Source organism: Calonectris borealis, chromosome 14, assembly GCF_964195595.1.
Source record: "Calonectris borealis chromosome 14, bCalBor7.hap1.2, whole genome shotgun sequence".
Lineage (NCBI taxonomy): Eukaryota > Metazoa > Chordata > Aves > Procellariiformes > Procellariidae > Calonectris > Calonectris borealis.
This window is the reverse complement of record NC_134325.1, coordinates 1,012,799-1,037,668: the sequence shown is the minus strand read 5'-3', so window position 1 is coordinate 1,037,668 and position 24,870 is coordinate 1,012,799. Positions and strand designations below refer to the sequence as shown.

The 24,870-nt window shown below is 40.6% G+C and overlaps 1 protein-coding gene across 3 annotated transcripts; it reads right to left on the bottom strand.

Moving 5' to 3' along the window:
* Positions 1-183: 183 nt before the first annotated feature.
* On the bottom strand, positions 184-23,900 carry CHKA (choline kinase alpha). Of its 3 annotated transcripts, none has more exons than XM_075162913.1 (12): positions 23,286-23,900; positions 19,132-19,243; positions 12,002-12,055; positions 7,746-7,859; positions 6,988-7,121; positions 6,605-6,709; positions 6,204-6,262; positions 4,465-4,552; positions 3,424-3,532; positions 2,836-2,942; positions 2,419-2,500; positions 184-1,609 (listed from the first exon to the last, which is right to left on the bottom strand). In XM_075162913.1, exons 1-12 carry the CDS (start codon positions 23,621-23,623, stop codon positions 1,550-1,552), a joined length of 1,362 nt encoding a protein of 453 aa, XP_075019014.1. In that variant the 5' UTR covers positions 23,624-23,900; the 3' UTR covers positions 184-1,549. The 3 variants fall into 3 exon arrangements, with proteins under 3 accessions (XP_075019014.1, XP_075019016.1, XP_075019015.1); XM_075162915.1 differs by lacking the exon at positions 23,286-23,900 and adding an exon at positions 22,719-23,214; XM_075162914.1 differs by lacking the exon at positions 12,002-12,055.
* Positions 23,901-24,870: the final 970 nt, after the last annotated feature.

Genomic DNA, 24,870 nt, shown 5'->3' with positions numbered 1-24,870 from the left:
GTATTCAGTTATACAATAAATGCTCAAGACACATTTAAGTAGAAGGTATATCCCACAGCATTGAACCTAAAGCTTAAATTAGTCTGCCTTTGAAAGCAAGAAAGTACTTCCAGCATAGATTGGGGCCAGAAACAGCATCTATTTTATCCTGCAGATATAACGAAGACTTAAGAATATCAACTATGATGTTTTTAAGTGCTTTATATTTATTATAAAGTATTATAATATGTGAGTGTATGGAAAATGATTCTCTATACTAGAGAATAAAATGACAGCTTTTACAAGTTATGCTATACAGTACATGAAATGCTGCACATTTTTTCAGCTGCTTGAAACAGTATTTGCTATACAAGTGAAAAAGGGTAGACTTAGAAGTTTATTATTTATAATACAGTGTGTTAGAAAGCACAAACAAGTAAGATTCAAAATAAACAAGCTCCCAAAAATCTAAAGAAATCTTTAGATGACATGTACACAGATTATACTCAAGTTTCAATATACACGTTATTGTTCCCCACAAGACGCTCCACTTCACTGGATTGCTGGAACATGATGAAAATCGAAGGTGCAAGAAAAGCACCTCCCAAGCTATGTAAGCATTGGATGGGCAGAACAGCAATTTCCTGAAGTGTTCTCCACAGTCTTTGGCTCAACTTTTTCTTACAGCCATATACTGTGGCAACACAAGAAGAGAGATAGGCTCCAATTACAAGCATTGTCAATGCCAATCCAGTTATCTGGGCAGTTGCTAGAGCAATTCAAGGCACTCTTCCCAGTGCTGCCAGCCCACAGAACCCCCTGTGCAGGACACAGCATTTTAAGAGACAACCAGGCTGGGCTAAAGCATGTTCTTGAAGGACACGGAACGAACAGTTCAAGACAAACCCCTTCAGAATGTCCAGTTCAAAGTTCATTCATACTTCACAGGCACACCAGCTTAAGAGAAACATTCATGTATATGTAGGTAACACTTTAAAGCATACCGCTTCAATGTGTTTAGTTGCTTTACGGTTAAAGTGGTGTAACATATCAGCAGCTTCGAAGATAGTGTTCGTGGGGCATGTTGAACCTAATCTCACAGTAAGATTTTAAGCCTACTTCACAGTTTAACAGTTGTCTCCTTTGCTTTTCCTTCTCATTAAGAGGCAGTGTCCACAATGAATTGTCTTTTACAACTGTTCCGCTTACAACATAAACCATAATGCCAACACCCCCCTAGAAAATGTACTCACAGTAACACTGTTTGCTCTGATGTATGTGGTATTGACACTTAATTGTAAGCTTGTCCCATAATATAAAATACCTTCTAGATCGAAAAGATTTAAAGATATTGCACTGTTGTGTTTTACTTTTGCCTCCCAATCTCATTCCAAGTATTTACGAAACTGTAAACAAGTCATTTTTATACAGTCTTCAGTACTGTACACCTGCGTTCCAAGGAACTGGAATTCAGTGACACCTTCGTTAGAGATACAGTAGCCTAAGCACAGTGTAAGTTCTGTCCAGCTGCCCTCTTCGTACAGTAACCAACAGGCCACTCCTCCCACATTCACACCTTCAGCTTCCTCTTCTGATCAAAGTATGCATCAAATCTGGATAATGCATATTCCTGGAGGAATAAGGGACATTCAGTACTCAATACAGTAAACACAGCTGAGTTCTCTTATTTGGGATGAGGAAGCATAATGAAGGTATTAACTGTGATACCTTCCTAATCCATCATCTCAATGCATTAATGAGCTCTATTTGGGAAGGATAATCTCTCCAGAGGTGTTCTGGCCTCTTAAAATTTCCTCCAATCTTATTTCAACTCTAACACTATTAGCTGCTACCAGCATGTCAGAAAAAACAGGAACTAAAAAGGTCAGAATTTCACTAAAACGAATGGCTTCTGCAACACTTCCTGCAGGACGTTCAGTGTGCCTGAAAGTTTTATCACTTTACAGTACAGTAAACATGTACCAAGAGTTAGACTGATCCATTTCTCAAGTACAACAAGCTACCTGGCATTGATATTGTCGCATACTGAACATCGACATGTTACATGTGCACTGCTGACTACTCAATTTCCAAATTCACATTTACTGCATGCTAGCTTCCCTCTTGCACGGGATCTCTTATTGCAAAAGAATACTTCATTACAAGGCATCATCCCACTGAAAGGCCTGACACATAAGGCTGTATTCTCTCTTTGTAACAATGGGAAGAATTTCTGAATTTTTTACGATGTTAGATGTTCTTTACATTCGTAAGAAAAGAGCACAAACTAGTAACAAATTGGTTTTAAAAAGTTTTACCCCACTTAGAAGATACTAGTTGCTGTGAGAGGCCATTTCATTTACTTTCTGATAACGTACCATAGGTTACTTAATAGAGTATACATTTTTAGTTACATGAAACTACAATTAGAAAACTTACCAGGTAACCAAACTCAATGGATGAGATCTTTGCTTGTATAATAGACCACAGACCCCAGAAGAAGTGTGATGCAAGGGCAAACCTGAAATTACAAGGCTATGTTTATTGAAATACCCAGCTAAGTCACAACACCTCATTTCAATATCCTGTTAGAATAGTATTCTCTTGTTTGGGGATGTCCACACCTTTTCTTCATGTATGACATTATAAAGATAATTCCATTAGGTTCCCCATGGAGTAGCATTTTCTTTACTCCACTAATAGTGTATACTACATATCTAAAGGTTACAACGGACAGATTTTCCTTTGCCATATATAAGTAGCTTAGAATCTCTCTTGGCTGAAGTTTCTCCACCCAGTGAGGTATACAAGTATGGGTATCACAGTGGAAGTTTCAAGTTGTGAAAGAGAAGTTACCTGTTAACTTCTATCAACACTTCTTCTTCTAGTTTGGACTTCTCTTCATTGCTCAGATTTTCAAAGCCATCATGGAATGCAGACAGGTAACTGGAGATAAAATGAAGCTGGAAGGCAAGTAAACAACAGTTACAACTCTTCGCCTCAAGACATATTTGCTTCTTTCAGAACTAGGCAGGCCTTTTAATAAGTTGTAATTTATTTTTTCCAAACATCAACAGTGCTGGAGTTAGCTTTAAGATTAATGGTGGTTCTACTAATTGCTTATGGTTTAAGAAAAGCCGTAATATTAGGACAACAGATGACATTTTGCTACTGCCAACTAATTTCACAGCTACAGTCCACAACTACTGGACTTTTTGTGGTGAATAGCTACAAGGCACATAGTAAATATTCTATCCTGAATAGCTATTATGAAATTTCTATGATTTTTAAAGCAAAGGTAGTCAGGATTACAGAAAGTGTTATATTTAAGGAAGTCATGGAGGAAAGGTTTCGGGACAGAGTAAGTCCGAAACAGAATTGGAAAAGAGAGTTAAGATTTGAAGACCGTGGACACTGGCATTTCGTTATGTCTTATGTGCCCACCTGTTGCTTCTTTGAAGGGTATTTAAGAACACTAGCTTTGAAGAACGGGTACTTCTCATATGTGTAATCATACATCCATTCACAGAAGTGATTTCCAATGTCAAATCCTCTGTAAAAAAGATAAAGACCAAGTACCTCAGTATTTGCATACCAGCAATCTGTTTTTGCTTACGCAAACCTAAAATCAACTTTAAAAGCACAAAGCTACTTAGAACTTACTGCAGTTTTGCTAGAGGAGGCAGAGAATTGATGACTGGAATACAACTTTTTTGCAAGTTATTAAAATTGATTAGTACAGATGGCCAGTTAAGAATGAAAGCTACCAGCTACATGAAAATACTTTGCTACCAAGTTTTATACCAATGGAGACAGTTAAAATACTTGAGTATGCATTACATCTCAGCACAAAGTCAGATGCATCTCTAACGTTAGCATCGTTGTAGGCAAAGAAGTCATACTCAAAGTATTTAACATATCCCACTTCTACATTATTGGAATTCAGCATTCCAGTATGTTCCAGCTATGCTAATGTTTAATGATCCCAACAACCCCACACACTTAGATCATCCTTAAACACAGGTACTAGATGACTAAGGTAATAACAGAAAGCATTTTGTGTAACCATGTGGTGAAAAACCTAGGATTACTCTTACCTGCACAGATGAGAAAGCCATTTGAAAGGACTGAAGAAAAAAATGCAAAAGCAAACCTGCCCTACATACACACGTACACAATCTACCATTCTCCTCATCTCCCCACTAGAAAGAAATTTGACATGCAAGCAAGAAGCCATTTGTGCATAAACAAGCCCTCTAGTCTGGCCAACCAAGGAACTCCAACAACTCTGACTCTGCTGTATGCCTATACCCAACGCCATCGGGACCAGAGCTGTTTTGACTAGTTGTATTTGCTATCCACCACTAACAGAACAGAATACAATCCACTAGAACAGTCAGATAATCAGCAGCGCAGCACTTGCTCTCACTGTAGCACATAGAAAGTAATACACCTTCCTGCTGAATAGAAAATAAAGTGATTTACCGGTAATTATAGCTGCTGTATTCAAAGTCAATGAGCATCAGCTTTTGGTTTTCTGAATTCTCTCTGCCTTCCAGAAGCAAGACATTACCTGAAAATTTTAAGATAATACAACATATTCAATAAAGTCCCAGGAAAATTACAGAAAAGCAATACTCTATCTTAAGAAACATTGTTCAGATAATCCTAGTTATCCCTTACATCTGCGCCGAAGAATGATAGGAAAAGCCAAGTTGCACTGACTGTATACCAGCTCATTGAACGTTGAGATATATACTATAACCCTTGTAAAGCTGAAAGCAAGAAAGTTTTCTTCTGTACAGGCAGCGGTAGATTGGTTCTCCCAAGCGCCCTGCTTCTCCAGTGTTTAGCTTGCAGCTGTCTCAGGTGACAGTCAGCCTTAGCAGCCCTTGCTGAATCTTCTTTCTGCAGCTTAAGATCTAAATTATGCAGCATCTCTTATACCTGCATAGCACTATCATTGATCACACAACACTTGGGACAGGAATTGCTTTTCAGCAGCCTGAAAGCCACAGACTGATCACTTTGCTGTTCTAATACGTGGCACAACCAGTACCTATAGAAAAGCTTAGCCTTTCCCTTTATAACAAGGAGATTGCTTTATCTGTCTTTCAATTCACTTTGTCACTATAATTCATCTGAAAGACATCAAGTCTGTCTCTGTCAAGTGCCAACTAGTAAATAAATTTAGAGTAACTTCAATTTCTGCAATAGTTCGTCCCCTCTCCACAGGTACATGTGTTCTCTATGCCATATCCTTGCACCAATAGAACAAGCACAGTTTTTTGCTCCCCCCCACCCCTGCCTTGGAAATTTAGGTTCCAAAGCTTGCTCCAGCCCTATCATACTCCGACTCCTCCAGTACTACACCTTGCCACACGAGCAATGAGACCTCCAACTCCACCACTGTTGAGCTAGCTGCCTGTCCTCATGCTAGCCTATCCTCCAGGGCAATCCTCGTGCTGCCTGTCCTCATGTGCCTATCCTCCAGGGCAATCCTCTTCCAGGCCAATTCCTCAGCCTTACCTAACAAGGCTGGGACTCCTGAGAACAAAAGTCCTGCATATGGTCTTAATATAGCATCCTTCCAGCTCAGCCCAGCTTACCTGCTGTACAGGTGACAGGGAGCACAAACACAGCATACCCAACACCTTCAGCCCTGCCTCCTTTTTTATAGAACTGGCCCAGAAAAATTGTTATTCCCTCCATGACTCCCAGAGAGAGAGCACTAAAAAAAGGTGGATAAGGTTTGACAAGGTTTTCCTAATGTTTCTTACAAGTACAAGCTGAGAACTGCTGAGTCAAACTACCCTAGTCTCCATTTTCACCATGCACTGTACTTTTTCAGTATCCTTCTTTTCAAAGGACAAAAGTATATCCTACCCTGATCATGTATACTGCAGACAGCTAAGAAAGGTACGGTCTTAACGGAAAACACCCAAGGCTCCAACGATAAACTGACCTGTACTAACAGAGCATGTGTACATGCTTGGCATAACCCAGTTACGATACTAGGCGTTCTCCTAACTAGCCTGAAGGGTTGCTGAAGCCAACGCACTGTGCTTTGCAACTGTTGCACACTGGGAGTGCACAGGCTGCTGTTTCAGGTCAGCTGCCAGGGTAGTACCTCAGTAACACGACTACCTCAGAAAGAAAACACGTGAACAGAAAAGGCTTAATACTGCATCACTGAACAAGGTTATGAAATATTAGCAGCTTACCTTCTTGACAGTCATTGTGGCAAAATACGACTGGCGACGAAGTAGCTTCAAGCAGAGCTCTAGAAAACAGCAATATGTGATCTTGTAAGTGACAAATCACCAAGTTCAGTTCCACTTCCACGAATGGATTTTGTTTTAAGAATTTGAAGAGTTGTTCAGTTCCAGCAAGATCCTATTTTCTCAATTAGGAGCCCAAGCTCAGGACAGCAAAGTCCAAATCAGCAATTGATCCTATCAGTTTGTAGTCATAAGACAGGTTGGTTACAGAACCAAAAGCAATCCCCAACTTGTAAAGTAAAATGAATATAGGGAATTATACTGTATAATGTGTTTGAACAAGTATACAAATTCATACTGAAACTGTGCAAATTGGAAAATAGAGGTAGACAAAATAAGCCTACCTTAGATTTTTCATTTCCTGGGGGAGATTGTAACTGAGGAGTTTGTTCAGTTTTCTAGTTCTGGATTCTCTGGTAAATTTAATCCTCAGCACTTGATTTAGATATCTGTTAAAAATAGAGACAATAGTACAGCATTTGTGACAATAAGCATATTAGTCTTCCCATACTAAGATACCATTTAAACTAAAATGAAGAAAGTTTTAAAAAGTTACTAAAGAAAATGTTACTATTCTTCAAGGTAATTTAAGTTCCTCAAGTAACTATGAAACAGTTTCTGGGTACAGTGAGAGCTTGTGCTCTCATGCATTCAGGAAGAATGATCTGCTTATCAAAATTACAACAGGTCACCTTTTTTCCACACTTTAAAGTATTGCATAACTTACTTTTCCATTGTTCCAAAAAGCCACTTTGGTTCTTTATTAAATGGCATTTTCATGCCATGAAATCTAGCCATCTTCTCAGCTATTTCAGCAGATATGTCAGGTAAGCTTAGTTCTTCAGTACTTAGTTTCCTGCTCTGTAATAAAATACAGTATTCTTAAAATACGGTTAATTACATAAGTGTGATTAATTACAAACACTAGCATAAGTCTCTATATAGTACAGTATAAAATACTAGCACAGTACTCAAGCAATACACTTTTTTCATCCCAAATTCACTTACAAAATTGCTGTCTTTGGAAGAGCCGAGTTAGCCGGCTTAGCTTACTTATGACTTGGGTCAATTCTCTTCTAGATCAAGACCTGGGGAATATCACATCTCACACTAAGAATATCTTCAAAGCAGATTGGGTATAAATATTTAAGAACATCAAAAGCATCTGCTCTTGTTGCTGTTAAAGGGAAGTGTTACTCTATAGCTTCCAATGCTATGTTTGGTATCTAACAGGCTTTTTATCTTCATTTATTAGTCTCTGCTACAGCTGAAGAGTTTTTAGATATCTCTCCCTGGCAAGAGCTATAATGGGGCTCTCCAACACCCACTGTAACTGTATCAAATTACAGCTAGCAATTACTACAGGCTGCCAAGTATTCCATTCCCACATCCCTGCTTTTCTGGGCAGTCCAGAGACCTTCTTGTCATGATCAATTAAAACAGCTACCAGCAGCAGCCCACTAACTAATCATGAACAGGACTTACGGGAATGAATTCCTCCAGTCGCCCTTGTGGAAAGATTCCATAGAGCTTTGGGCCAAGAGCTCTCTCTGCAAGAATGGCAAACATAACACTTTCCAGAACCATGGCTTCTGCCCCCTACAAAAAAAAATTAAAGCATTAGTTGGTGCTTGCACAGAAGTGAACTTAGGTGTGCACAATAGCTAAACTGCTACGAAGTGAGAAATTTTAGGGTTAGCTTTAAAAAGACGACTCAACATTCTACTAACCAAAGTTTCTTGACTAATTACAACTCGTAGTTAGCATAGGAGCAATACAAGTATTTTGCTTTCAAGTTTAAAGCTGTGAAGGAAAATCTGTATTACTTACAGGTACTGTTGGTGGGCCAGGTCAAAGGAAAACTATGCAAAAACTAAAACACCCTCCTCCTCCCTAACCTGTGGGAACTCTGCAAATTCATTTCCTGAAGGAGTTTATCCTGCTGAAGCACAGCACAGGAACTATAAATATTATCCTTGGCTATTTTAAACCACTTTGGAACACTGCCTTACAAAAAGACATTTTAACTATACAAGTGAATGAAGTGAAGGACTGAACTAACCAGTTTTTCATTTAGAAGAATGACTTAGGATTTGTTTCCATTAAGCACGTTTTAGGTCTTTTTTTTTTTTAAAGAGAGAGAATAATTTAAACTCCTGCTAAGGAGCATGTGTGTGAATAAACATTCTTCCTTTTCTACCTCCAAACATACCTCCAGTTTCAGTAACTTTTATTCAAGCTTTTCCTTACATCAATAAACTCAGTCCATAACAATCACAAGCAGACAGCTTTTTAATATGAATGTTTAAAAATTAATAGAAATATGAAATATGTATCAAAAATACAGTTAAAATCACTGAAGTATAGCTTTCTTGATGGGTAAGATTAGCTGTAAGCAAACACAGAAGCCACAGTATAAATCACTACTTCTAGCAATTATGTTAACCAGAATCCAGCTGTACTTAAATCCTAGAGGTCTGCTAAGCCTCTGCCTACTTTTGAGCAACTCATCTCAAAGTCTGACCCATGACATTTAAAAGCGTAAGAACTAAGAGCACAAAATTAAGAAAGTTCTCAGGTATTTCGGACTACAGAGCCTTTTGCGTTACTGCAGTCACCGCAGTCTCAGACAGTAAATAAATCTTTCTATACAAGTTCCACTCTTGAGTATACTCCAGGCAGTTCCATTCATAAGTTATTTTTATTACTGGCCCACACTTTATTATTCTGGCATCTTCTCAAGAAATTCTAGCATTTCATATTGAAGTGTAGGAAAGACTCATGTAACTATGTTCTGAAGCACTAACTTCAATCAAAGGTAAAAGAATCATCATCAATTGAGAGCTTAAGATGATTTGCATATGAATGTATTGCATCCATGTCCTCCACTGTTTTTCCATCTCAACTCCTCGAAGCAGAACAGAGAACTAATACACCAAAAATACATACTTTTAATCATTTCACATGCCCTTACCACCACAGATCTGAACTTTTCAGTTCAGTTCTGAAGCCTAATGCCAAGCACCAAAAAGCAAATTAGATACAGGTTACTGCAGGTCTACTCCATTATTAGCCAATACTGAATTCGTGTGTGCATGGAACAACACCAGCGTGTTTTAAAAGTCTGATTACAGCAATCCTGTTGGCTGTTCCCATTAAGATGTCAGTTCCTTGTTTTCACAGCTTACTGAAAAACCAATTCATGACACTTGGATAACAGCAAGTGCCAAAGAAATGTTCTTCATTAGTATGTCCCTTAATGCATCAGAAGTGACAACCAGAAATAGCGACATTTCCAATTACTCAACAGTGCACTTCTGCCACATGTCTGCCTAGCCCTAGTCCTTTAACACGTGCTTAAAAATTTAGAACCTTCAGATAATCCACAACTACGAGATTGGAAGTTTGTAAACTTCTGTGTCAGCAGTGTTAAGAAGGATGGCTGCATCTCGCCATGAAAGATCTGCTTCAAGATTAAAAAGTATAAAAAGCAGCAGTATAAGAATATTCAAGTTTGAATGCTCTGGTGCCTGACTCTTAAAAGACAAAGGTTTAGAGCACCAGAAGAACTTCCTCTACTGTAACAGAATGGTCACTTGAGAACAAGTCCAGTGAGAGCTCCAGAATAATGCCATCTATGTATCTCAGGCACAAAGGCTTCTCCTTCATAATAGCTGATGAACCTTTTACTAAGTCTCCACTCCCTACACTACTGTCAAGTATAGGTATGGAAATAAACTACTAAAGGACATTAGAAAATTCTACAGCATACTTCATATGGATACTGAACAAATCTACGTACCTAACTCTTCAGTTGAATGTTCACCTGATGACTTTTTTAAAGGATCAAGCATTGTAACTAAGTAAATTATGTCCCTCAATGTCTTCAAACACTTTGCAATATATTTATACTGCCAAGACAACAACCTGTTGTTTTAAGCTCTGAAGCTCTCAGTTTTAATCAGTTTCGAACAGATGTAACCATGAGCACTTGTATTTAAAACAAGCTTCTGGAAAAGATTTGACCACTCACACTTTTAAATGAATACTTAGAGCTGAATGTTGCATTTCAAACCTAAGAATTATAAACACTCTTTACAAGACTTTCCCACTACGCAACTCCCATTCAAGCAAGGAGAGGTCAAAAGCCTTTCTATACTTCAGTTGGAACTGAAGCTACTGCTTTATTCTTGCTTCAACAAAAAGCTCACTATAAAACACATGAAATATTATTATTTTGAGGAAAATGACCCCTAACTATAGCAAAACCAAGGTAAAACATAGGTAAAACACAGATAATCCCTGTTAAGAGACCTTATGAGGTGACAGAAGACTATCCCATCTCTAGTCACAGTTGTCAAACAGCAGGCAGCTCAGAACGGCTACAATGCTTTTGCTAGTGATCCAGAACATTTTGGCATTACCCAGAGGTTTTTCTTCTCTCCAAAGGGTGATACTAACTCCTCTGATCAAACTTACCTACAATTTTTACCTAGACTCAAGAAAAATTAACAAATCCATGCTGACAGGAATTCTTGAGTACACTGATCCAACAGCGAAGTTCCAGCACTATGAGATTAATAGCAGAAAACAATAACCTACCAGCATAGAATCACTATTTTCAGGCAACAAACGAAGATAGTTCTGAAGTTCAAAGCCTTGCTTCCTGCACTGCAAAACTTCTATGAGCTGCTGGCACCAGGGTGGGGCTTGTTTGGATTTTTGTTTTCTTTCATAATTTTAGGAACCATTTTTTACTGATTGGGGCAGGGGAGAAATCAAGGCACCTCCATTTTTCATCTCTGAGGAAAACAGAGGAATCAAACCAGTACATTTTTCAGTTCAGTCTTGGTTCAACTGATTGAAGCTGTTCCAGTAAACTTAACTGAAAGTTCAACAAAACTTCAAAAGCAGTCATTCAACAACAAAAATTTCAAAATCAGTTTCAACTCACTAGAAAAAAACACAAACGCTTGAACTGTTTCAGATGGCATTCCCAGAAGGCAGAAAATACAAGGGGAGAAAAGCAGCACTTATCAAACGAGTAAAATGTAGTTCTCCCTAATCACTGCCAAAACCATTACAGAGCTGAAAAATGATAGTACATAACAAGCAAAGCATCTGGTTAACATGCTGCAATGTTATCCCTTACTGAAAAAAATACTGCCCGGTAGAAATCTAAGTTACCAAATTCTGTTCAGATGACTTTATGAAAAAATACACTCAGCTAAGCATTATGCTGCATGAGCAGAAATGGTTCCAAATGCAAGGACTTTAAGTTTGTGGAACACAGATGATCCAAGCACAACGCTAATCAGAAACACTTCATGTTCAAGAGGAAGTTCTCTCCAGCTCCATATACTTTCCTCAGAAGAGTTCATCAATGTACTATAAAATAGGGATTAGCTAAAGCAGAGTACTGATCTTCCTCTACTAAAGAAAGAAGAGCCTAGTATTAGAAATAGCGGTACTGATACAGATGTTAGAAATGGTAAGAAACTAGTTAGGGTAGAATTGAGGGGGTGCTTCTTGTTAATGTGGAATGCTTAAATCTTTCCAAACAGACACTCATGTTATAATGTTACTTCTATAAGCAAACAGATTTCTTCATTACTGTTTATGGTTTCTAGAAACACAGCCCAGACACCAGGTGAAGTAACTACTGGTTTAGAACAAGCAGGATCACCACATTTCTCTATCATCTATAAAATTCTGTGAAATAAGCAAATTTAGTTACTCACTTGCAAGTCATTTTCTTTCTGAGACTGTACAGACTCTCCTTTATTACAGGACCTCTATGAATGAGAAAAAGCAAACACAATGAGAAGATGAAATTTAACATGATTAACCTGCAACCACCAGAACAAAGGGAGTAGAAGTGCCAGCTACAATTAACTAGATGTCTCAACACTGTCTTGATCTGTGACAGCTACAGCACTAGTATCGATCTGACCTCTGCCCACCACACCATTTCAACAATTCCAAAATCTTTCAAAAGGATGTGCCACTGAGATCAAGCCACTCCTGTAAATAGCCGGACAGCTCATTTTCAGGTATTTTTTTATTGCTTCCCAGTATTCCAAAACAAGATTCCAATGTATCATGAGCTTCGAGGAACATTTTTAATTAAGAGAAAATTAAGTCCCTCTGCATGACATCTGGGATGATATTCTTCTTGCAGCTAAAGCACTTAAGAAACACATTACAGAGATTACATAAAAGCCTTAGAAAGACTATTAGAAGAGGCAAGTTATGAAGCTTGCAAAGCACTTGCTTTTTTCTAATACCTTATTTTCCAAATTTCTTGTGACTAGAATTTCCTCATTTCAGTATGCTGTTTAGGCTATATGTACAATGTACCACTGGCCGTGCAAATCCACGATTTTTCTTCAAATGAACTGCCCATGTAAGCTAAAGATGTCTCAGTAAGAACTGCAGTATACTAGCAAAACTTTAACGAATTCCATGCATAATGTATTGTGCTAGGATTGTTAACAGTCATTATAAAGCAGTTTCAGAGTATCAAACCATACCCTCAGCAACTGAACCCTCAATGGCACATGCTTTTAATAGAGCTGCACATTTAAAATTCCAGATGTAATAAAAACCTTGTCCTTTAAAGGGCTTGAAGGTAAGGAGAAGAGAAAGCAAATATTTGCTTAGAATTAGCGACAGTTTGTGGCTGCTATTTATGTTGCAATTCCACCGCTGACTGTTTAAACCAGACTAGCTTTACAGGCCCATAAAGGTAGCCTGCATCTCCACCTTCTGAACAAAAACATTTGATTCATAGAACCGTGTGCATACCTTTCTGTTCCAAAGCTCTAACATGTCCAAAACAAGGGTGGAAATATGAACTTAATGGAATACAGTTAAGCAACACCAGCTGCCTTAAGTACAATACAACAAGCTAATGATTTACACAAGCTATGCAGTTACAGTATTTCAGAAGCTATAGAAGAAGTATAGTTAACATGAATCGATGGTCTTTCAGCAAGTACTTCCCACTCCACTAGGATAATAAGTTTAAAACAAAACAATATGAAAACTACTATTAGTTTATATTCCTTTCAAGGAAATTAATAAAGTCAAAACATTCACTAAAGCTAAATGCATAACTACTCAATAGTATTAAAGTCATTTACAGAGGGCTTCTCTGAACAAGCATGTCCTACATCAATACCACTCTTGCATCTTACAGATTTTTCTTGAACAGTCAGAAAGTTACTCACCATCCAGGAGTCTTTCCTGATTAATGGTGCTCTCAGAATGGTTCAGTTCATCAGAAGGTAAGCAGATTAGGCTTTTCCCTAGAACCTGAACTGGCATCCACTTTCCAGAAGTCATACTGTATAAAGAGCTAGCCAGTTCTAAGAGTCCACCTCAAATTAGTGTTGGAGATAGCCTAATGGCAGCTACTGTGCCATTAGAAAGAGACAGTTAGGGATGTGTACTGCAGAGTCATCAGAAAAGGAGACTTTTGCGGCATCCCTTCCTCTCTTCTGTTCCCTCAGCATGGAGCATGAGTGTCCAGAGGAGAATGAATACAAAGCAATTTGTAAATAACTTGCAAATATGAATGGGAGCTTGGAGAGGATCAGTCTTCACAAGTGGCCATGTACTCGTCCTAAAATTAGGAAAGCCTCCAGTACATGTGGTCAAGGAGAATGAAGCAAACAGGATACAATTCTATGTAACAGAAGTTTAAGAGTTTAACTCTAAGAGTTTAACAGATGTTAGAGCGGTAGGATTTGATTGTTTTCTGACTGCACAATCACCTATGAGAACTGTGGTTCAAAGTGAAACATCTAGCTCATGTGTTCTTGGCTAAACCAATCAAAACTTCAGTTTTTCCATAAACTCTAACAGCTCACTCCAACTTATGTCCAATTCTGGGAGCTATTTACTTCAACAACAACGAGGATATTTTCATTACCCAAGTAAGAGAATGATTGAATAACTACTGAAGGTTTTTAATCACTCTCTACATATGGAAACATTAGCTAGAAAGGGACACATGTTCTACATCTTTAAGATTTCTTTAAATATTTGTTCTGTGCTTCTTTTATTGTGGGAAGGTTTATTCTCACAGCAGATTAAGAAAGCTCACTACAATTTTAGTAAGGGAGGACAGCTATATGCACAGAGACAACAGAAGTTCTTATAGAGTCTACTTTATGATCGTGTAAATTGATTTTAAGGCAGGAAGCTTCAGGTACAAGATGAAAGTCCTAGAATGGGAGACATTGCACATTATTTGATCTGTGATCAGAAGATGACCAGACAGTGTTTATACATCTGGCAGTTTGACACAGAAAATTGAGTTCATCATTTTCTCCCTAATGCCCCAAATTTATTTCTCTTGTAGCTGGAAGATGAGCTCTGTATCAAAAATCCCAAATGATGCCTGGCAGGAGAATTCTGTATAGAGGATGAACTTGAAACTTTTTTCTCCCCATATAACCCTCAGCTCTGCCCGCAAATTTAAGTCTTACATTATAACTCCATTTTTCTGAGCTTACTCAGCTTTAGTAGTTTTCAAGACTTCAAAATACTGCAATACTTTGATTTAGACAAATCCCTAGGAATTCAAATCCCAAGGAATTACAACGTTACAAGGAACTGCCTGAGAGGTTAGAGGCAACCTATGCAGGGGCAACTTTTCTTAACTCAGAAGCTGTTGGAAGACATCGATTTGAACTTCAACGTATGGGAACACAAACAGTTTTAGATTCAGCAATAACTATTTCTCCTTCTACGAATCTGCCGTTGATCACTGACTCCTGCCAGACCTGAAGGAACTGATACTAATTTGCTGAAGTCCTAGAATCTAGCATGGAAGAGTAATTCCCAGTTCAAGCCCTACAAAAGCCACAAAGACATCTCTAATCCTCTTCATTTCAAGTTACCATTCTCTTATGAGGGAGCAGAGGAAAGGAAGGGGCAGTACTTTGGTATTTTGTTATGGCTGTAAACATTCAGATGCACAGACAGTAGCTGGTGCTACTTAAGCCTTATTTTTAAACAATGAAATCCAGTACTAAAGAAAATGAAAGCTGTAGAGAATGCTCCAACTTCAGAGATCTCATACTATACCGTGAATCGTGTCTGTCACCTGGAAACCAGAGTGCTCTAGGCACGATCGCATGGGCAAGCCTGCAGCAGAGAACACATGCATATACAACTAAAGTGGTACATTACCCCCAGAATACCCTTAACTCCACCCAACACAAATATATCCCCGTAAGAGGTGCTTGGTTTCTTTCAAGCCGTCTGCCAGTGCCAGGGATTTGTAGTTACTCCATGCTACAAACAGACATGGACACCAACAACCACAGAAGACGTTGATAATTACAGTTACACAGCAGTCTGCATTTTATTTAGTTACAAAAAATAAAAGGCAGCAAGGCAGGTATGGAAAAAGATTTACCACAGAACTGTGGCAAGCATTTATACTTGTTTTGTGTCTGCTCACATAGAAATTGAGAGACCAGAGAGAAACATTAGGTATACTGGTTTGTTTTTCCTCATTTATATACAAGATTTTGTTTTGGCTGTTGCGAAGTAACAGAGCCCCAGTGAATCAGAGTTCAAGGTTCTTTTGACATGTGTAAAAGAATGGGAATCAATGCCCAAGTTACCTTTTGATAGGTGAACTTCAACGAAATTCACCTTAATTTGAGCTTCTTTTTTTGTTGATGCTATCTAATGTTGAAATCCTATCAGCATTTCTAAGATGTGGGAAGTTTTGGTTGTTCTGAATTTAGAAACACTACAGTGATCTGCATATGAAATCCAATCTTAAAGTCTGGACTTTAAATGGCATATTGTTGGAGAACCTTTTGTTTCAGTTGTTTTAACACTGATATAGCCAACAGTTAAAGACATTTTACCATGAGGAAATTTTACTTTCAGTGCTCCCCTTTAAATTTAGCAACTAAGCTGGAGCAAGAATAAGTGAAGCAGAGTAAGACATTTCCCTTTTTTCAATGTAGAACATATCTGCATTGTGCCTCAAACATTTGAGTTTTAATGTGGTTAGTACTTTAACCTGTCACAAGCACAAATACTTCTCTTAAAAAAAAAGTTCTGCTCAAGGATATACTCAAGAGAAGTCCTTGATTTTTAAACACCCATGCCAGTGCAACCATTCATAATAATGGCCGAGCCAGCTCAGTTCCTCTCCCCCCAACTCCCCCCAAAACAGTCATGCACACAAAAAATTGGCTTAAACATATCAGCTATTACAGAGGAAGGCACAAAGCCTTCCCTGTGTGGCAGCTTCAGCCAACTGGCATGGTTTGTATTGGATGAGTTTCATGTACTGACATTTGTGTCTTCCAAGATTCATAATAAGCAAACTGGGGCTATTTTCAAACTGCAAAAAAGGTTCCTTTAAAAGGTGGCTCAAAGAATTATGGTGCCAGTATCATTCATTCTTAAGTTAGTATCAGGTATCTATTTTTCACTTCTATTCAAAATTTTAACTTAAACATGTCTTCTGTATGGACAACAATTTGGTGCAGATTGCTATAGATCTATAGTATTTACAGTAAAGGAGTAAGAAGAGCTGATATAATCACTGTTTTGTGCTCCAATTTCAACAGAAAGTAAAATGGACAAGAGTTAAAACATGCTACAAAGGCTCAAACAAACAAGTGGTAACTACTAATACCCAGTGGCAGTTACAATTAAGTCATCAAGAATTAAGTTGTGATTTTAGCATAAGGTCTCAAAACTCAACTTACTTAAGCAGTGTCCCTTAATTTCTGTAGGGCTTTAAACTTAAGCAACATTACTAAAAAATATCAAATTACTCCCTCTTAACAGGCTTGTCATAAGATTCTGCTTATGCCACCCAGAAATTCATAAGAATCCTAAGTGAGGTTTTCAAAATACCCCGATAAAACAGTTTGCTTATATTTTAACTTGCATTTAAGGTAGAGGGGCTGGAAGAGACAAATGTTTGTTGACAAAAATTGTGAACCTCAATGCAATCTGAAAGTTTTACCTTGGGACTTTCTCTGCTTACTTAACCTTTAGTGAACTGCACCAACAAGAGCAGTCATTTCACTGCCACTACGGAAATAAAGGAAGTTAGACATCTCAAAAGATCCTTCAACACCAAGAGTAGAAAGGTTAGAAAGTTATGAACACACTTTCAATTTTCAAACCGAATTAGTTCTGATTTTAGAGCCCAAAATTTTATTTTGATTTCTTCAGTGGATAGGGGCACAGAAAAGGCAAGTTAAAAAAACCTCTGAGGGAAGAGGAGGGCAACCAAATTCTAGAGTCTACTTTACTTTTCCCTTGAAATATATGGGAAAGGCCACATTTCTTCACAGCTCTTGGGCAACAAAAGTTCTACCACTACAGCAGTTTTACAGCCCATGTTCCTACTCAAGCCTTCTACATATTAAGTCAGCATTACATTAAAGCCATTAATAATTCTGAAAAAAAATTCTTAGCATCAACCCTAGGAGTCAACCAAAGTTTCTCACCACCATTTTTTTCCACTTTGCTTTTGGCTTCTCTTAAGCTAAAGGAAAAAACTATTTAAGCTTGAATTAATGAACTTCTACACACTTTTCTTGTTTAACAGTTTAACTTTCCCAACACACATACAGTGGTGTAGCCAAGCATTTCATGCTATTTCAAACCACTGGAATCTTTTACATATTTCTAGTAAAGTTTGCTACCACGGGAAAGTTAATACCTCACATAGAATAATAAAAGAACACTTTAAAGCCAGTTAAGTCACAGTATCCAATGAGATTTTTAATAGTAAGTTTGGTCAAGGCAGCAGAAGCAGGAAGAATGGGCTGAAATTTCAGGAACAGTCAATCTCCTGCAGATATTGAGTCAGTTATTCAAAACAAGTGACTGAGTACTGGAAAATATCAAATTAATGGATAATAAACCCAGACCCTCTAAGTCAAATAGAAACAATTGCCAACATCCAAATGTAATTTTATGAAGCTGCAATTTTTCATAAGGTTAAACACTTATGTTATGATTATTACAATATAATCAAGTGTCTAGCAGAGATGGGTAAGAGAAGATCTGCTGTACAGTCCTACGGTAACGGCCTGTAAGCTTTAGAAGAGACCACCTTTACAAAATATTCTTGATTTTAAACCTTACAATTTGAAACAGATTTGCCAACCACTTCTCTTAAGGTTTGACAAATTTCAATGCTATTTACTAATCAAATAAAAGAAAAGTAACATTAGAAGAGTTCGACAAACATCTGGTTAAGCTTCTATGCTAGCTACGAGGCATATCACACATTTAGGAAAGCACATTTTGGAATGAGATGGCTGTACGGTATTGATGTTTGTGCTTCATTTTTATTCTAACACTATAGATCAAATTTTCCAGCAGCACAATTACCCGTGAGAGCTAATAAAATGCTTGAGCACTGTACAAGTTTGACAAAACCTTCAACTTTAATCTCCAAGATTCGTAAGTGCTACCAAGATTAAAATTAAGCAGTTTAGTCTCTTGCAATCTTGCTAGTTATGCCAAAGACCTACATACTGCACAGAAGCAAACTTTAATAACTTTTCTGAAATACCACAGTCCAAACTTAACACCATAAACAAAACATTACTGATCAACCGGACAGCAAATAAGCCTTCAGCTGATACACGCCAGTCGGGATCTATATAGAAAGGAGTGTAAGTTCTAGACAATAACAAACTATAAAGAAAACTGCTTTAAGCTAGCAGTCTACCCCACTACCACTAAAACACATTCCCAAAAGGATAAAGAAGCACACACTTGCAGTGCATCACAAATGAAGATCTCCAAACATATTACAATTAAGCTACAGAAACCCTCCCACTCCCAAAGCACTCTATGTACTCACCATCTGCAGGATTGCACCGTATAAGCGCAGGAGAATTTTCCGTGGTTCATCTGCAACTGTCTCAATGGTATCAGGTAGCGAGCACTGAAACAGCATGTTACTGAGGCCACCTCTATCAAGAGAAAGGTAAGTTTATCAGCTCACTTGGATCAGCATACATGTTTCATTTTCTACAAATTAGAGGCACATTAATCATCCTTTTAGTATGATTAACTGACCTACTCTAACATGAGAAACCATTTTCCAACAGTACTAATAACTCATAACATATAAGGCTTCAATCAAAAAATTGGCAGCTTCATGCTTCTTAATGTATAGTTCACCATCAAGATCTATTGATAGAAATTACAGCTCAAGCTATGAACAAACTGATGTAAAATGCAACAGGCAACTTAAGATGCGTACTTCTGTTAACTTAATTATTTTCAGGACTTCTAGAAAGCGATGCTGGAGTCTTTTCAGATATACTTGGTTGCACAAACAAGCAAGACGACAGCAGAATAAACTTAAAACCATGCAGTGAGTGTAAAACCCTAAGTCTGAAGGAAGAGCTAGTATCACTGGGATGGCAGCTACAAAGATTACCTGAATACCTGTGCTACAGCATCACTGATGAAAGTCTTACTTACGCTATCATTCTTCGGGTCTCATTTTCAATTTTGAAATTTACAGTGAAAGCAGTTCTTTATTTTAAAGAAATTGCTCATGTGTTTGTCAAAACTAAAGTCACCCTCAGAATCTTATGAGGTAAGACACAAACCAGAGAGTCCTGTGCTTCAATCATTCAGGGGTTATACTAGCATGCTGGCTTTTCATGTAATTACTGTTTTACAACAGTGTTCTTACAGGAAAAAGTGACAGCATTTGTTTTCTACAGGTTTATCAAGCTAGATACTAGATTAGAGAAGCTAAGTTTCTTGATTTCTAGTAGCCCACTAAAAACACCAGCGTACTCAACTCACATTTTCTTTACTACATTGTCTTTCTGCATCCTCTTCATTATCAATATGTTCATTAAGAAGTTTTCAAATTATCCTTCTGCAATAGATTTTCCCTATTACTTCTTCCGCTACTGTAAGAGGAAAAAGTACTGAAACTTCTGGTCTACTTGCAAAACAGAAATGCAAATCAGCTCTACTGAAAAAAATTTTTCTGTCTCACCATTAAAGAAAGAACTTTCAAAAACAGATACAATCCAAAAATAGTAGCTAGCGGTACAGGGATGAGGTAGCACAGATTTAAGAAATAAGTAATTCTACTTGTAGCATGCTACATAACTTACTGCAGTTAACTCTAGAATTTAAATAGTAGTACCTCTGTCATGTTGTGATTTCCTTCACAAAGTAATGCAGTTTTTCATAACACCCAAACCACAGGGATTTAATGTTACCTTGCAGTGAGCTTTGATTCCAGGAATCCATGGCAGATCCAAAATGCAGTGGCAAAAATGCAGTTCTTAGTCCTAACCTAACACTCCTCTCAATACTTTTTCAAATATTTTTCCGGGTTCTCTTACAACACAGTGGGGAAGTAACAAAGACTTTCTTGAGAAAAAGGCTACTAAGAAGTAGACAACCCGTATTTATTTACTGGGAGCTGATAGAGAGGAGAAGTGCTGGTCTACATATCCAAAGTCAATGATTGAGACAGAAAAAAGAAATCTCAAGAAAATAGGGTAAAACAGCAGCTGCACAATATGCTCAAGAAAGACGACAGAAGAGAACCAGGTGGCTTGGCAGGCATCCAAAAAAGGATGTTTAGAGACAAGAGAGATGAAGTAACTTTGAACCATGAAGGTGAACAGGTAGAAAAACCAGACAGATGGAAAGGATATCAAACGAAGAGCAAAGCCAGACTATTCAGATGCAAACAGAAAATTGGTTAGTTATACCAACTACATTTCTGGCTTCATTTAAACTGTGCTAGACATTTTGGAAAAAGATTTGCCACCTTTTCTAAGCCTCTGATGTAGACTTTGGTGAAAGCATCAATACTTAAATAGATGTACTAAACACACTGACACCCACTTTACAAAAAATACCAGACTAGAGCTCAAAATCCTGTACAAACAGTTATGTTACTTATTTAAACACATGCTCAGCCTGCATACAGTGCAGGAAAACCCAGAAACTCTTATTTTTTATACCTCTCCAGCCAAACACGAGTGTCTTACTGAGGCTGAATTCCATTAAAGTTTCACTAGTTTTATGCACTTAAGACTTCAAAAGTTACCTCTAATCAAGGAAATCAAAGGTGTTGCTGTCCTGAAAGGTCAGTAGACTCAGCAGCTTGTTTAAGGGTCAAAATGGCATATCTCACTCTTACACAGATAAAGCTACCAGTTAGTCTACTGCTACAGATTACTTAAAGGTAAGCCCTTCCAAGAGGGCCACCTATTTTCAGAGCATGCCATAGCTTTCCCCAAATCACAGCCATAGCAGTTAGATGCGCTCATATACTTGCATTCTGATTAGATGCAAATCTATTTCTTTGCTCTCAAACAGTAAGGACTAGACCCCTTCATCCTACGATACCATGTACCTAACAGCTGTTCATGAACATGATTTGCACTAATGCAGTCAAAATGGCAATACTGACAGACATATTGGAGAACGCATGCTGAATGCTTGACTTTTGTGAAACTAGAATCAGCAAACCAATATGATGCTGCATTCTCCGTAGGTAAAAGTGGTGAAAAGACTTTTGCCAAAATAAATGCAACTGCCAATTAGCATGGTTTTACTTATTCTTAAGTGTCAGCCCATCCTCTCTTCCTCCCAATCCAAAAACCATCAAGCCATTTTGAAGTGGTGTCTCAGAAGGGAAGTTTCCAAGAAATGCAAGAATAACTGTGCTAAAACCTAAGGCTTTAGAAAATAAGTACCAAAGTCAGCAGTACACACTAAAAAGGATGAAAACAGCATTAAGCAAGTCAGGTTACAGACATGTTATCAGACTAGTGTACTGTCTAGGAACAGTTGAGTCTTCTAAAAATTCTCTCCCTTCATGAACTTATTATCATCCTGTCAAGTGAGGAGAAATGATCTAAAAATATAAATACTATCTGCACTGGCTTTCAATGAGTTGCTCATTTTCAGTAAGGCTTTTAAAATACATTTAGAAATGAGCACGATGGGTTTTGACTATACTTCTATATAGTGGAGCTTTGTCAACAGTTCATGCTCTCTTAGCTAACTGAGGTAGATTTGCAGGTATTTCGTGTGTCAACCAAAGTAGAAACACTAGGAAAGCAAACTCAGGACTCAAGGGGAGAAGCTGACAACCATATCCTTTGAAACTCTATGTGACTCTACATTTGATCAGGTAGAATGATCAAGCACCAAGACACTAGACAAGCAGTCTGTAAAAATGAAACTCTGAACTAGCACGGATGTAACTAGCATACAGGACTGGTACAAAAAAGAGACTATTTAATTCTGCAAAGAAGGCAAGGATCTCAAACCCATTACATACGGCTTCTAAAACATCCCCAATTTACCTATCTCTGCTGCCAACGTGCTGAGTCACAAGCACTTGTTACTATATATGCTAAAAGATGATTCACATCATCGATGCACCGCATTTACCTGCTAACTTCTGAATTTCAGAACGGTCAGGGCCACGTCAAAAAAGGCACTTTTTTTCTCAGGAGGGAGCTCCGTACTGGGTGCCGCGGTTTCTACCAGCTCCATCATTTTTACCGTCAAGGCCCGGGGCCCCTCCCCCGGCTCAGGGCCGAGGCGCCGCCGCGCTGCAGCACCAGCCACCTCGCACCGCCACCCTCTCCTGTGCGGGGGGGGGGGGGTGTGAGGGGGTGCGCCTGTCTGGTGGCGTTGACGCAACGAACGCGGGGCCTTCCACCTCCCCCCGGCGAGGCGCCCCGCGCCGAGGCGGTGGCTCCAGCCGGCCTCGCCCTGCCGCCAGCCGCACACCCCCCGCGCCGCCCCACAGCGAATGCGGGAGGCGGATGCGCAGTCGCTCCCCACGCTCCCCTCCGCCCGGAAAAGCAAATTTAGGGAGGATTGGGAAAAAAAAAAAAAAAAAAAGAAGCGAAGGAGGGAGACCCTCATCTCCCGCGTCAGGAAGCGGCTCGGACTCCCAGCGACCGACCGGCCCCGCCCCCTCCCCACAGGGACCACCCCCCCAGCGCTGACCTGATGGGGTTGATGCGCAGCTGCTCCTCCCGCAGCCCCCGCCAGGCCCCGGGCAGGAACTCCTTACACCATAGATACGCCTTGCGCCGCGTTCGGGGGTCGATCGGCGGCTCCTCCTCAGGCGGCGGCGGCGGCAGCAGCAGCGCGGAGGACGGGGTCGTGGCGCCCCCGCCTCTGCCCGCCGCGACGGGGTCTTTCCCCTCGGGATCGGCGTGAGCCAGCGGCGAGGGGGGCTGCCCGGCGGCGGGGAGGACGACGCCGCCCCCGCCGGGGCTGCAGCTGAGGAGGAGCCCGAGCGGGGAAGGGTCGGTCTCGCCGTTACAGAACTTGGTCTTCATAGCGTGAGGCGGGCGGGCGAGAGGGCGGCGGCAGCGGGGAGCGGGCGCGGCGGCCGTTAGGGCGAAGAGCGGGCGCGGCAGCTCGCGCGCTCTCTCACCTCGCGTGCGTCCTTCCTTCCCCAGCGCCAGCGGCGAGTGAGCCGCGCGCCCGCTGCCGGCCCCCCCTTTTATAGGCAGCTCGGCACGCGGGCCCGCTCGCCTCACGCTTTTTCGCCCTGTCCTGATTGGCTCCCGGCTTTCGGCTCCAGCCTGGAGCGGGGGTGGGGAGGGGGAGAAGCTGCGAGCGAGCGCGAGGAGCGCGCGCGCGCCTTCTCCCCGCTGCCGGAGCGCCTGGTGATTGGTGCGCGAGGGAGCACGAGGCGCTCGCTCGCGCCGCCGCGGCCGCCCCTGCGCGCGAGGGGCGGGCACGGAGCACGCCGATTGGCCGTTCCCCGGTTGTCCCGGTGACCGGCGCGCGCAGCTCGGGGTGGGGGGCGCAGCGCAAGGTGACCCCTCCCCCCAGCGCCCCTCAGCGGTGGCGGCGCGGCCGCGGCGCCGGGGTCCTGCCCCCGGCCCGTTAGGGCCCCTCGGGCCCCGCTTCCCCTTCCCGCCGCGCTCAGCCCTGCCCCCGCCGCCTCCGGGAGCCCCTCTGTGCGCCGCTGAGGGCTCGGCCCCCACCTGCCGCTCGCCCTCGGCCCGGCGGCCGCCGCGCGAGCCTGAGGAGGATTTACCAGGGGCGGTTCGGGCCGCAGCGGGGGCTCGACCGGGGTGGGGGGCTGAGCCGAGGTGAGCACCGAGGACAGGGGGAGGGAGCTGGCCGGGGCAGGGCGTGGGTCACCTCTCGGCGTGCTGTGCGGTGGAGCCCCCTTCGTTGCGTCTTTGCTCATACGGCGGGTAGCTGAGCTGGTGCTCCCTCAGGGCTGGCCGCGCCGAGGCCTGCTGGCGTGCCGGTGTCATTCTCTCCCGTGACTTGCCACGGAAACCGGTGGGAAGTCTCTGTGCTGTACAAAGTGGATTACAGCAATCAACAATATGTTTACTTGAACTCTGCTTCTTACGGAAAGTTACTGAGTTACTTAGTTATCGTGTGAGGGCTGATTCATGCCTGTGTGGTAAACTGGTCTCTCTCTTGGCTCAGGAGAAAATATACCTGAACAGAAAGGTAAGCTACAAAAAGAAAAATAATTTCCACATGCAGTGCTTCAAAGTTGCGTTTCTTTGTTAGTTTTGGCGGTGGAAAGACTTTCTCCTGTTACGGGAAACGTCAG

Bases quoted from the DNA above. Each gene is read 5' to 3' on its own strand.
- CHKA (XM_075162913.1), bottom strand. From the start codon at position 23,623: ATGAAGACCAAGTTCTGTAACGGCGAGACCGACCCTTCCCCGCTCGGG. The intron at 7,122-7,745 runs GTAAGTCCTGTT...ATTTTATTACAG, and splicing joins GACTGGAGGAATTCATTCCC to AGCAGGAAACTAAGTACTGA. The intron at 2,943-3,423 runs GTGGGCACATAA...CTTGCCTTCCAG, and splicing joins ACCCTTCAAAGAAGCAACAG to CTTCATTTTATCTCCAGTTA.